Here is a 13581-nt window from a genome sequence, read left to right on the forward strand (position 1 = left end):
TCTTTTTTTTTCTTTCTTTTCATATTAATAAGTTGAGGTAGATGTTGCTTCCGTATATTTTAAAAGAAAGAAAATAAATAAAAATGGGACAGCAAGCAAATTAGATCCGACGCTGGTAATTAAATATTTATTATTATTATTTGTTTTTTTTGTGAAACACTGAATTCATTATTAGACTACATTGAAGAACTTTCTAGTAGTAATACAACAATTTGTTAGGATCGAAAATGAAAGGGACCATTCAATCGTCCGTATACGGGTTAAATATCTAAATTATTGTTATAACAAACACCACAAAATAACGAATCGAAAAATAAATGAAAACAAAGAGATTTAACATTGTTCATATACCGATATGATATGTTACGTCCATTGGCAAAAAAAAATAGTTTTTCACTATATAAAAGAAGAACAAAAGGAGATCTTACAACTAATCGCCAATAATGACATTACAAGAACTCACCCAAAAATTGAAAATCTCAAGTCTCTCAAATATGTCGTAATTAAACATAAGATACATATATAGTATATAGAAATTCCAATCGAGTAAACAGGTTGACCCATCGGGTCGGGTCGTACTACATCGCGGGGGTTTTGCCCCCCACACCTCCTCCACAAGCCAAAATTAGTGGTGGGCCATGGGCTTGGGCCGCCTTCGCTTCAACCACAAATCTCCGAAAATTAGTCATTTAGGTCACCCACCAAAATATGTCAATATGGATCCATCTCCCAAATTAGATACAAAAATTTAGGTTAAAACATAACAATTATTAGTAGAATGAATATTTGAGGGTACGATATAGTTGGTTAGCAATAGCTGAAGGAGAAAGGTAATCAAATCTGGATTCTAATTCTCTGCAATCCCCAAGTGAGTGGTCATCCAGCAACCAACTCTCAATGAGCGCCACATGTCCCTTATCTATTTTCAACACTAGATTATATATAAGTTGGTTTGACTCATGAACCAAAGTAGTTAGGCCAATTTAAAAATATCATGAAATAAAGGTTGAAAATAGATAAGGACACGTGATACTCATTAAGAATTGGTTGGTGGATAGACATTCATGTTGAGCACTGCAAAAGGATTTAGGATTTGAATCCATCAAATATCCATCTTCCATGTCATTTGGGAGAGGGAGAAAATTAATTAAAGCTTTTAAAACGAAAACCTTCCTATTAGTTTTTCAAAAAATCCATGGCATGTTATCGCGGTGTCACATTGTCATTTTTTTGAGAGTTTGGATTAGTTTTTCGAATTACTACCACTACCATAGCAGAAGCAGCACACCTTTGATGATAATATATTTTATTTATATATATATATATATATATAGGGGGTATGAGACTATGAGAGTATATATTATATTATTTCGTAATGAATTAAATGCTGTCGGTACGGTTTGAACCCGCACCCTCTCCAGTCTCTACTGAGAGATGGGACCACCGGATCCTAACCATCCTATTAAGCCTTTATTTATTTATTTAATTTCTTTCGCTGAAGAAAATGAAAATGGAAATCGTTTCCTCGAACGCAATAATCTTCATCTCCAAGTTAGAGATTAGAGATTAGAGAGAGGGAACGTGGGTTGCACTTGCACATGGTGGACCCTGACGATCCCAAGATATCTGATTCAGCCTCGGGAGTCGGGACACGGCAGCAGCAGATCCTGTTGGTAGTACCGTAGTGGATGGTGGTGGGGCTTAGTGGCTGCTCAAAACTGGTTGATCCCACGTGTTAACATGGGCATGGCGGCGTGGAGTGGCGTGTCACGCTGCCTTTTAACGGACCTGAGAAGTACTCAATAACTCAAATCAAAAGAAACCTCCTTTTGGAATTTACAATGAACAGGAAGAATAATGTGTCAGCTAGCTACGAGGCTTTTCTTTTCTCTTTTCCCTCCTAGGAAGGAACAGGAACAAAGCTCCGTCGTCATACGTAGTCTTAATTCGTAAATTCTCATTAATGTAATGAATAGATGTATCATGTATGTATAGATAGATATAATATATAGGTAAAAGGAAAAAAAAAAAAAAGGGTCCACCCAAATTCGGTACAAAGTTACAAACACCGGCCTATAAGACTTATTTACACGATTGACGATGATCACTTTAGAATTTTGAGGTTAAAGTTATGAAAATTAAAGTTGTAATAGCTGGGTTGGTAGTTGGTACGTGGGCCACATGGTGCCACGCATTTACATCGGTACCACTCGGGATCCACTCCACTCCACTCCACTCCACTCAGGCTCACTCTTCGACTTCGACTCAGTCCATCCTTCTCCGCAATATATTCTCTATATGATTTATTTTATTCATATATATTTAGAAATGTTTGCTTAATTACGAAGAATGCAGAGAACCCTCCCCAAAATCATGGTCTCCTCAGTCGGCCACGAACGGTTTGAAAAAAGAAAGAAAGAAAAAAAAAAAACAAAAAGCGCAAAAGTGGGTCGGTGGTGAAAGTGAAAGTGAAAGTGAAAAGAAGATTGATGACAGAGTCACTCACTCATGCAAGGAGGATAGGAGATTTTTCTTTCTGTGGTTGCCTTTTCATTTTCTTGTTCTACCGGTGAAACTAATTAATTACAAACAGCATAATTAAAGAAGGAAATTAAGGCTGGCTACTCGTAAGTATTAGATATATATGTATCGTCGATCATCGAGGGAAGGGTCAATCGATCTCTTGGTAAGGGGTTTAGCAATACATGGCATATATGCATGCGTTAAGCTAGACGTACGTAACTTTGCTTTGATCTCCAAGTCAGAAAAACAGACAGCTGATCGACCGACCGACCGATCGATCGAATGACGAACCTGCAAATTATTCCCGGTTCCGTGAGTGTGGAGCCACAGCACGTAGAAATGATGGTTCCTTTATACTCTTACGGTTGCGGGAAGAAAATAAAGAAGGCCCTCTCCCACTTCAGAGGTACGTACGTACGTACGTACGAGATCGAGAAAGTAGCATAGGCCATAGAAGAAGAGAATGCATGGTTAATTTGCCTTGGTCAGGTTTAGATATTACTTGACTTTTTATATATATATAGTACGTAAAGATTAATGTTGTCTGGTCTGGTCTGGTCTGGTCTAATGGACTGGTGGTCTGGTGGTCTAGTGGTCTAGTGGTCTAGGACGAAGTAATTAAATTAAATTAAATTGAATTGACATATCTGCAGATTAATTAACAGGGATATACTCAGTAACGGTGGATTACAAACTACAGAAGGTGACCGTGTGGGGTATCTGCAACAGATACGATGTGCTGGCCACCATCAGGAGAAAGAGAAGGGAAGCTCGTTTCTGGGACATAGACCACGACCTCCTCCTCGGCCATCGCCAACCCGATTTTCCTTCGTCTCCACCTCCTGCTGCCACGTACACAACCGTGATGAGCGTCGTTCCCCACAAGCTCCGGTCTCTCAGTCTCCACTGGAAGACATGGAAGAATCACAAGGCTGACTTGCTAAGATCCTATCGTCGCAAGCATTAATTAGTGCTTGCTTAAAATTAGATTCCATGTAGTGAGACTGGATTCCCAACTGCAAGGCAGGCAGAGTAATTAGTAACTAAGTACTAGTGAGGAATTTAAGAATGAGTCCGGAAATTAACACAAGAATACTAGTGTGTAGTGTGTAGTGTGCATGTACAGCTTTGCTTTGAATCAAAACTATTTAGAATGGGCCGGCCTGCAACCTGCAACCTTCTTGTTTTTTGGGTAAAACAAAATGGGCCAATTAACCGATAACAACTGAATTAGATTCCTGTAGTCCTGTCTCGGCCTCGACCTTGATCCTTATATTCGAGCTCTAGGCTCTGGGCTCTAGCCCACCCAAAGGGAATCAAGATTATATATACGTAATTAGTTGCCCCGATTCAACGACAATCTCTCTATCCGTCCTCTACATCATCTCCCTCCCTAGTCCCTCCCTCCCTCTAAGAACTAACAAGTAAGAACCATGCATCAACCATGCATATATCCGGATAAGTTTGAGCCTTTAGCCGGCTGTGACCATATCTTCATCAAATCTAAAAAGTAATTTCTCTCTCATTTCTGTCCATGGAGACGGCATAATTAGCATTATTCCAACTTCCACTCTAGGTGGAGTGTGGCAAAAAGTAAAACTACCGAGCACGTCAGCTGACTAAGACGTCTCAGGCCATGGCTAGCTAGGGATTTCGATTTCGATTTCGATTTTCTCCATTCATTTTTCACCCTTCATCTAACTTTATATTTCACAATCCATCTAAACAGGTTTATGACAAAAATTTAAGTGGATGGTGCACCGTGCACCTGATCTGAGTGGAGAAAATGACTTGGGCTGTGAGAAGGGAAAGTTAGGTGCACCGTACACTTGAATGAAGGAAATCCAAGTCTAATGGCTAATTACTCACTCGACATAAATGTATAATGATGCCATCTGGAACCATATCATAGCACGAAACTATCACATCGTAAGTAGTAACTTGCTTGTGCTTTGGATTGTTGACTTTGGCACTTTGTTGGAATTTTTTTTTTTTTTTATTTTTTGGTAAAAAGGTTAATTTAAGAATTTTTTTTTTTCTCTCTTTTTTAAGGGTAATGTTACCTTTATTGAAAAGCAAATGGTTACTAAGTTCCACAATCCAAATGAGAGGAATGTAAACAAATTGTCCGACCTAACATGGATTGGGCCTCCGAACTAAGGAGTGTGCAATAGCATTGAACTCCCTGAGGACAAACATAACAAAAACCCGATTTAATTGTGGTGACAAAGTTGTAAATTCCATTTAAGGTACTTATTCATTCGACTATAAAATGAGAAATTTTGTTGGTGTTTAATTTCTTTTTAATCTCAAAATTCCAGTACTGTCCCTTGAACTAAAGAGTGTTTTTCTTAAATGCTTCTGTGGATGATATAAGCTAGCATGGCCCATGGGTATATGCACCCATTGGTAGTTAACCTCAAAATAAATAAATAAATAAATAAACAAAACAAAACCAATTGGTTCCATCCATATATACTTGTATGGGTTCAATCATATTGAGAAATTTTGATGAAGAGATTGAGGAGGTCAGGCTGGAATCGGTTGCTTGTTGATGCTCATTAATTGAGGATTTTCTGACTTTTGAGTTGTGAAGAATTCTTTGTACGTAGTAGTATCTCTGTGTTGTGTTCTTATATGGAAGAAGCAGGCGATTGCATGGGTTAGGGATGCAAAAATTCTGGCGCGCGCGGCTAGGGACATCCCTTGATATGAGGATGAAGCTCATCATGAATCATGATGCTGAGGCTGAGGCTGAGGCTGAGGAGTGCTGCTAATTAAGTTGCAATTTTGAGAGGCATCAAAGTCATGGTCAGAATTTTAAAAACGAAAAAATGTAATAAGCTTTCCCGTGAGTATGTTTGAAGATTACATATCACAACTTGTGTGGTGCACTGGTGCGTGGAATGGTATATTAATTATATATCGGAATAGCCCCCCAAACGTGGGAAAAGTATGTGGGTAGGAGGAGTAAATTAAGGGTCAAGGGAAGGGATGGTATGAACACAAAGGACGACAGAAGTGACGTACGGGTGTAATTAATACAGTGAGTGAGTGCAGTGCAGTGAGTGCAGTGAGGCATGCACTCGCACTTGGTACGTACTGCTGCAACATCGATCTATTTTTCAAAGACAGCATCTATCCCCATACAAGGAAGGAACCTTATACCCACCCGTATATATATATACGATGATCTGTCGTAATTGCCTAGCTGCAACTGGTGCAGGGGAATTTTATAGAAAGGTCAATCTGGAGGTTCTCCCTTTTATCTCTAATTTATCAAAAGCATAATAAATTAGATGATCAGATACTAAGCCTATCTCAATATATAGTATAGTATCACAACGTGGGAATACAACTTTGTAAGCCTTATGAGCCTAACAGCTAGCTAGGAGGGGCTTATAGCAAAAGATGGAACGAGAAGATAAAAAGAAAGAGATATTTTTTGGAATATTTGCCCCCTTTGCATCCAATTCAATCCTCTTTTTTTCTGAGGGTTCAAAGTGCTACCTGGCTGCTTATTAATAATGAATTCATCAGACCCCCCCCCCCTCAATGGCATCACACCGTGATGCCATGTATGTATATATTATATATACTGGCTTCTTTTTTTTTTTTTTTATCAAGACCCACATAAATATTTTCAATTAACTTAGCCTTGTTAATTGGCATGCGTGACATGACAGATCCTCCTCTCCATATAATATTTTCAATTTTCAAGTATTAATTAAGGTGATGATCATCGATGTGGTACGTTTTGGATACCATTCCCTTCCCTGGCCCAAATGCCAAATGCTTCATCGATCTTCTAGTTCTAGCAGGCATGCAGCAGCTATTTATGTATTAAATTTTCTGGACGGACGATCCACGTCATGACCACCGGATCATCATCATCAAACTCCAAAACTCTAATTCATCTCTATTAACGGGATACGTAACACTCGAGCACAAACAAAGGTTGCCCTACTCCTGGAATTACAATATTTAAGTTTGTTTACAGAGAGAACATTGGAATATATTTCTTTCCGAGAGATTGCAACTTAAGGAAGCGATGCCTTATCGAAGGAATATTATCTCGAAGATAGATAGGATCAGTTCGTCTTCAGTCTTACTTCACCGGCCCACAATAACGACCGACCACCTTCTTGTTTTCCCTTTTAAATTGTGAACTTGCCTTATTACCCATGGCTTCAACGTCGTTGCAGAGGACATTACTCTCGTTCGTCTCCACCATCCAATACTATTCTTACTTTCTCTATCGAAGCAACCACCACAAATCATACCCAACCACCAGAACCCACTTCCATCGAAACGAAATGCCTAAGGCTCGTCCGCTGTCGTTGCAGGTTTGTTAATTTGAATTCTTCCATGATCGAGATGATTAATTAGCTTCTGCAGTTTCTTTTTACCATCACGTATGCTTAATTTCTGCACTTCTTTCTAAATATGCAGTTAAGTTATATTTAAATCACATATGGTTTGAGCTTCAATAAGGATTTCGTCGATCTCTTATTAGTTCCAACCTACCCATGGTCCAAACCCCCCACCCCACCCCCCTCCCCTCCCCTCCCCAACAAAAACAAAGAAAAAGAAAAAGAAAAAGAAATTCCACTAATTAACATAGTTATATATGGGATGTAAGTAATTAACACTGATCCTTGGATGCATGAGTTTTAGTGACTCCCAGGCGAAATCTATCATACATGCATGCCTATTGCCTATTGCCTAACCCCCTTTACCATCAGGATTTTTCATCATGTCTATATATATATCCGGCCAAGTTAAAAGCTTATATTATAAGTATAGGTTATTACAGCATCTGATCATCTTAATCACCACCCTTGCAACAACGAGAAAGCTTACAACTACGGTGATTGAATCTGTGTAGTTTAATGCAATTTATCTATTTGAATGGTCTTTAACTTGTTCTCTCTTCTTTCTCCCAACCCCAAATTTTTTATTAAAAAAATAATAATAATAATATAAAATAAATTCAAGACCGTGGAGCTCAAGGTGAGGATGTGTTGCGACGGTTGCGCCAGGGTTGTCAAAAATGCCATACACAAGCTTAGAGGTATGTATGTATACATTGTTTCAATTCTGTAGCTGAAATTAGTTCATAGTCGCTCCATCCATGGAGACGATCGAGAAATGAGAATATGAAATGATGAAATGGTTGGATCCGTGCGCAGGGGTTGATTCGGTGGAGGTGGACCTAGAGATGGAGAAGGTGACGGTGATAGGGTACGTGGACCGTAATAAGGTGTTGAAGGCAGTGAGAAGGAGCGGGAAGAGGGCAGAATTCTGGCCCTTCCCAGACCCACCTTTGTATTTCACGTCCGCCAACTATTACTTTAAGGACACCACCCACGACTACAAAGAGAGCTACAACTACTGGAGACATGGTTATAACATTGCAGACAGGCACGGTGTCATTCCTGCTACTTCCAGAGGCGACGACAAGGTCAGCAACATGTTCAACGACGACAACGTCAACGCTTGCTGTCTCATGTGAATGTGATCCTACGCTGCTGCTATATATATATATATATATATATATATCCCCTTCCCTTGCTCTCTCTCATGTAATTTTAGTCTCTTCACCGTGGTTGTCGTCTTCTAGTTCCTTCTTCTTCTTCGATCTTCTTCTTCTTCTTCTTCTTCTTCAATTCCCTGTAAATTGTCGTTAACTAGCTAGCTAGCTAGATCCTCGCATGTATGGCATGTTTAATTAATTAGAGATCGATCCACGAGTACTTCTGTCGTAATTAAGGTCCTGCAGTAACAAAAGACATTATCTAAGAACAACCAATCTCTAATTATTCTTCAACATATATGGTTAATGGCGGAAGAAGGGTTCTCAAGATAAGGATAGCTTTATCGGCTTTTAATTAGAAAATAAAAAATAAAAAATAAAAAAATATATATATAAAGACAAAACTACTAAAAGATACCAAGGTATCTGAGAAATTCGGTCTTCAAACATTGGGATTGTTCTTCTCCATCCAAAAGGCACAACTTGCATGCAGTACAATTCCTATATTCCTACAAGCACTCATGCACCCTTGTTTATTCAACCTGGCCAGTTGCGCGCTCTCCATGATGAGATAAGCAGGGACTGAGAAAGTAACCTCAAGAACCTCATCCTTAAAAGATGACCATATTTCGCATTTGCATATTACGCGACTATGAAAGCAGGAGGGGAATTTATCAGAATTTGGAATCTATTCTCAACTCCTTCGGTATGGGGTTTAGGTGTTGGTTCGTGTCTTTCTTAATTATTTCACTGAATTAACTCTCTTGTACATGAAGGAAACATCAAAGCATCGCTAGCTTATGCACAAGGATACGCAAACACGGTACTTCACATTTTCACGGCATACCTTTTAGCACTATATGGAACCAAGTATATATGGCGGTGTAGTTAAGGATGCATGCATGCATGCATGCAACCGGGGGATCTTGCTGGCCGCCCTGGTAAATCTAACGTGCATGGTGGTGGAGCCTGTGGTGCCCAGTGTTAAGATGGATGCCATGCGGACTCCATTAAATCTCTCCCATACAAAAGAATGATTCGGCTCAGATCAAGGAAAGATAGGTGGGCAGCAGCGACTTAATTCCTCACATAGAGGGGGTATTTCTATAATTCCGAAATCGGTGTGGAAGACCATTTGGTCATGCCAAACCTTGCCCAAAATTAACAAATTGCTGTGGAGATGTTGTGGATGCTATCGCAACTAGAGACACCTTGCAAAAGCGACGAGTCCCATTAGATCCACAAAATTAACAAATTGCTGTGGAGTGTTAATGATCTACCTGTGTGTTCCAAGACAGGCATATGCATGCACAAAGATATATACATGTAGAGAGCTGATAAGCATATTTATGTGTGAAACCTTAGGACATAAAACATGCATTTTACACACTTAGAGTATAGCTACTTTGGGTTTATGTTATTTTTACATATTTTAGGATTTTTTAAGATTTGAGCAAATATTTAGAGTTTTGCCCATTAAACATGCAATTTTACACTTCAAGAGGTCCGTTCAAATTCTCAAGTACAAAAGGGCTTGATCTGGAGCATGATAGGCTAAAGATGCGCAGATGGACCAACTCCAAAATATCTTAGAAATAAATAAGCCATTTTGATCTATGGCGGAGATTAGTTAGGATTTTTATTTTATTTTATTTTATTTTATTGTAATTGAAAAATATATGAGGCCCACAATTAGACAAATATTAGAATTTTATATTTTCTAGATTTTTTTCCTTAATTATTTTTCTCTCTCTCCCTACTTTCTATTCCTTTTACTTTACTATTTTATTTTTATTTTTTTCTGAAATTAAGTCACATTGCTTGTCTTATAAGATTTTTTTTTCTTTTTTTTTTTTTTTTTGGTGGGAAAATAAAAAGTTTTATTTATTTAATTGAAATCCACTAGGGATCTTATCCATTAAAGAGTCAAAGAGTAAAACCCAAGCTAAAAAGAGGGGTAGGGAGAAACGATACATGAACCAATCATGTATGCGGGCCGCTAATTTAGCAAGTTCATCGGCTGCAAAATTGGCTTCACGAGGAATGTAGGAGAAGGAACATTCAGTAAAGGACGCTGTCAGCCTACGGATGTCGGAAATGAGGTGCGAGATTTTCCAACTCCCACTAGATTCTGAATGTGTAAGGGAAAGAATACAAGCGACTGACTGGTTATCACTTTCCACTTGGATATAAGTGATCTGGAAGTCGAGAGCAAGGCAAAGACCTCGACGAACTGCTTGTGCCTCGGCTGTAAGAGAATCCTGAGAGCTCATTCCTTGTCTAAAAGTAAACACCACCTGATGACAAGAGTCACGAGCTAGACCAATAATCCCTGAGCATGTTGGATTAATAAATGAAGAGCCGTCCACATTTAATTTGATCCTGCCCAGAGGTGGAGGTTCCCACCTAATGAGAGAGATAGGTTTACCAGGGAGGTGAAGAGGGGTTCGGGGGAAAACGCATGAATCGCATGTTGTAAACGCAATTAACATGGCTTCAAGAATCTTTGGGGGGGTAGAAGAGTGGATAATCGTGTTATAGTATCCCCAAAGAGCAGAAAGGGCGATAAGGGTGTGAAAGGGCTACTGTTTGTGAGGGGAAGAGCTGGCAGGTTGGGTGGTAAGGGCTTGAATTTGAAGTTCGAATGGATATGTGGGATTCCATGATGAAGATTAAGTATGCGTTTGGTAACGTTTCTATTCTGAGAAACCAGTTCTTATGCAAAACCGTTTTTTAATGTTTTTGTGCTAAAAGACCGTTCTTTGCTTGAAAATGGTGTTTGATAAATCCGTTCTAAAAATATTTTCAAAACACTAATAATAGAATAAGTTGGGTTTTTTTTTTTTCCTTTTTTGGGTTGAAAAATAAAGTTGGTGTCTGATAAACTCGTTTTAAAACTTCAATTTGAACCAATTTTATCACTTTCGTTTCTGTTCTTTGGTAAAAACATCTTTTTTATGTTCTGCAAAAAACATTATTTAGAACATTTTTCTGACCGGTTCGTTCTTAAAGAACAGAAGAACGAACCGTTTTATCAAACGCCTCTAACCCGTTCTTCGGTTCCCAAAGATCAAAAGAACACCAAAAACGTTTTTTAAGAACGTTATCAAACGCGCCCTAAGAGAATGTCATAAGTGGGTGGTGAAAGGGCACATGATAAAGAGGTAATGTGCCGAAAAGGGGTGATGGCCACAGAAGTGACAACGGATCTCTACACGACAATCTCTCAGATGGAGCATATCTGCCGTAGGTAGTTTCCCCATAATAGTTTTCCACAAGAAGAAGAGAATTTTAGGAGGAAGGGAAAGGTGCCAAATATTTTTTTCTCTTTCTTTTGCACTTTATTCTCCACGTTTGTACACTACTATATTTTTTTTTACCCACACTCATTCTCTCTCTTTTTATTCCCTAGATTTTCCAATGAAATTAGGTTATTCTTTATTTATTTTTTATTTCACTTTTATTCTTTATTCTTATTAATACTATTTCTTTATTTGTATATCATTCATCATCTCCTATAAATATACCCTCCGCTCTTAGACTTAAGTTTTAATCCTTCTATTCTCTTTAGATTGTTTAGGTTTTTTTTAGTTCTTTGATTACTTTGTGGGGTTCTAGTTTCTAGATTGAATGCTTAGATTCAATTTTTCTATATAATACAATTAATATTCAAGTTATTTAGTTTTTTTATGCAAATGTATTTTCTTTATTTTTGATCAGTGCAATTTCAATTTCGAGTCAAGCTTCAAGTTTCAAGTTTCAAGTTTCAAGTTTTAAGTTTCAATTGGGTCTAGCAATTGCAGATTTGGATCATTACAGATCTGGTTATTAAGGTTGACTGAGATTCATATCGATTGTTCAAGTTTTTTTTTTTTGTCATTCGAAAGTCGTCAATGCAAGTAAGTAGTCTTCGTTAGTAATCTTCTCTCCCCCATCCATTCCTTTTTTTTCTACCCCTCCATATTCTTAACTTAGAATTTAGTTTTCAGAATTTATTTATTGTTTTCCTTTCCCCTTGGGTCCTTGATCAAAAATGTTCACAGTCGAGCCCAGGGGCAAAACCAGGATTCAACATTGGAGGGGCCAAAAAATGAAAGTCTAAATAACATTTCCGTTGGGGAACACTAATGCTTTTTGCAGTGTGGGCCCTTATAAGACCCATTGGGGGTCCCATTTCTAGATTATTTTATTATATTAAAAAAATAAGCCCACATGTTTTGTGGGGCCCACACATATTTGAAAAAATATATAAATTATTAATAATGATTTTTATTTTTTGGACAATATATAGGTAAATTAAAGCAACAATACAAAAATATATATATATATATATATATATATATATATATATATATATATATATATGACTTTAACCCTAAAAACTTAGATGCAAAACAAAATTTTCTTTGGTAGAAGATTCAAATCATTTTTTTTTAGATAAGAGATGCAAACCAATGGTAGTTGGTTACCTTACTAACTACAAACATTTTATTTATAATATAAAATTAAATAAAAAGAATAATATAAAAAATGAGAAAAAGAGAAACGATAAATTGTGAAAGAAAAAGAATACCTAATTGCAAAGGTGTCAATTGTGTAACGAAACCGTTAAACCGTGCCGTCTAAAACCGTGCCGTACTGTACCGTTCAAAAATCGGTATGGTACGTACCGAAACCGAATTTCTTCGGTACGGTTCCGGTTTTAGGTACTCATACCGTACCAAATTAAGGGATATAAATTGTAATTTTACAATTAAAACACTTTACCTTTACCCTATCCCTAATTCTCTATTTAAGTTTTTTCGTTTCATCATTCACTCATCTTCTTAAATTTACTTGTTTTGTCTCTATTAATTAGATTTACTTGCTTTATATATGTTAATTTCAAATTCTATCGATTGGTTGATCACAGTTTCATTAGGATCTTAATGAACTAATAACAAAAGTGGCGTAAGTTTATTCATACCAAATTATACCCCACTAGATACCGTGTTTAAACCGTTTTCTCGTACTGATTTAATACCAAAACCGTACCGAACCGTTTTTATAAATACCGAAACCATACCATACCATTTAAATTCGGTATGGTACGATTCTGGTTTTTTATATTCAAAGTTGGAACCATACCGATTGACACTATTACCTAATTGTGGAGAAGATTTTTTCCCAAATTTTGCTTAACCCACATTTATAGAAAAGAAAGAGAATAAATAGGAAGAAAATAGGAGAGAGGAGAGAAGAGATATGAGAAAATAAATAGGGATTAAGGAGTTAGTTTCTAATTAGAAATGACATTTTAAATACCTAATAAGATTTTTGTTCAAAATTTTCATTTAACCCACGTTTATTGAAAGAAAAGAACATAAATATGAAAAAAATATGAAAGAGAAGAGAGGGGAGAATAAATAGGGATTGAAGAATTAGTTTTTAATTCGGAAGTTAGTTTTTTAATTATGAATGATATTTATACCCATTATTTTACCTTTAAAACTTTTTTCAATATTGAGGAGTTCAAAATAATG

The 13581-nt window shown here is 37.3% G+C and overlaps 2 protein-coding genes across 2 annotated transcripts; both read left to right on the forward strand.

Annotated features, from left to right (window-relative positions):
• The first annotated feature begins 2689 nt into the window (after positions 1-2689).
• LOC149013976 (Heavy metal transport/detoxification superfamily protein) lies at positions 2690-3724 on the forward strand. The gene is made up of 2 exons (XM_089159990.1): positions 2690-2929; positions 3189-3724. Exons 1-2 carry the CDS (start codon positions 2806-2808, stop codon positions 3488-3490), a joined length of 426 nt encoding a protein of 141 aa, XP_089016116.1. The 5' UTR covers positions 2690-2805; the 3' UTR covers positions 3491-3724.
• A 2844-nt stretch (positions 3725-6568) lies between these two features.
• On the forward strand, positions 6569-8303 carry LOC149013977 (heavy metal-associated isoprenylated plant protein 30-like). The gene is made up of 3 exons (XM_089159208.1): positions 6569-6869; positions 7522-7597; positions 7716-8303. The coding sequence occupies exons 1-3, from the start codon at positions 6708-6710 to the stop codon at positions 8036-8038; spliced, it is 561 nt and encodes a 186-aa protein (XP_089015334.1). The 5' UTR covers positions 6569-6707; the 3' UTR covers positions 8039-8303.
• Positions 8304-13581: the final 5278 nt, after the last annotated feature.

This window comes from Hakea prostrata, chromosome 6 (genome assembly GCF_041222555.1).
Source record: "Hakea prostrata isolate BN-2017 chromosome 6, UWA_Hpros_2, whole genome shotgun sequence".
Taxonomy (NCBI): domain Eukaryota; kingdom Viridiplantae; phylum Streptophyta; class Magnoliopsida; order Proteales; family Proteaceae; genus Hakea; species Hakea prostrata.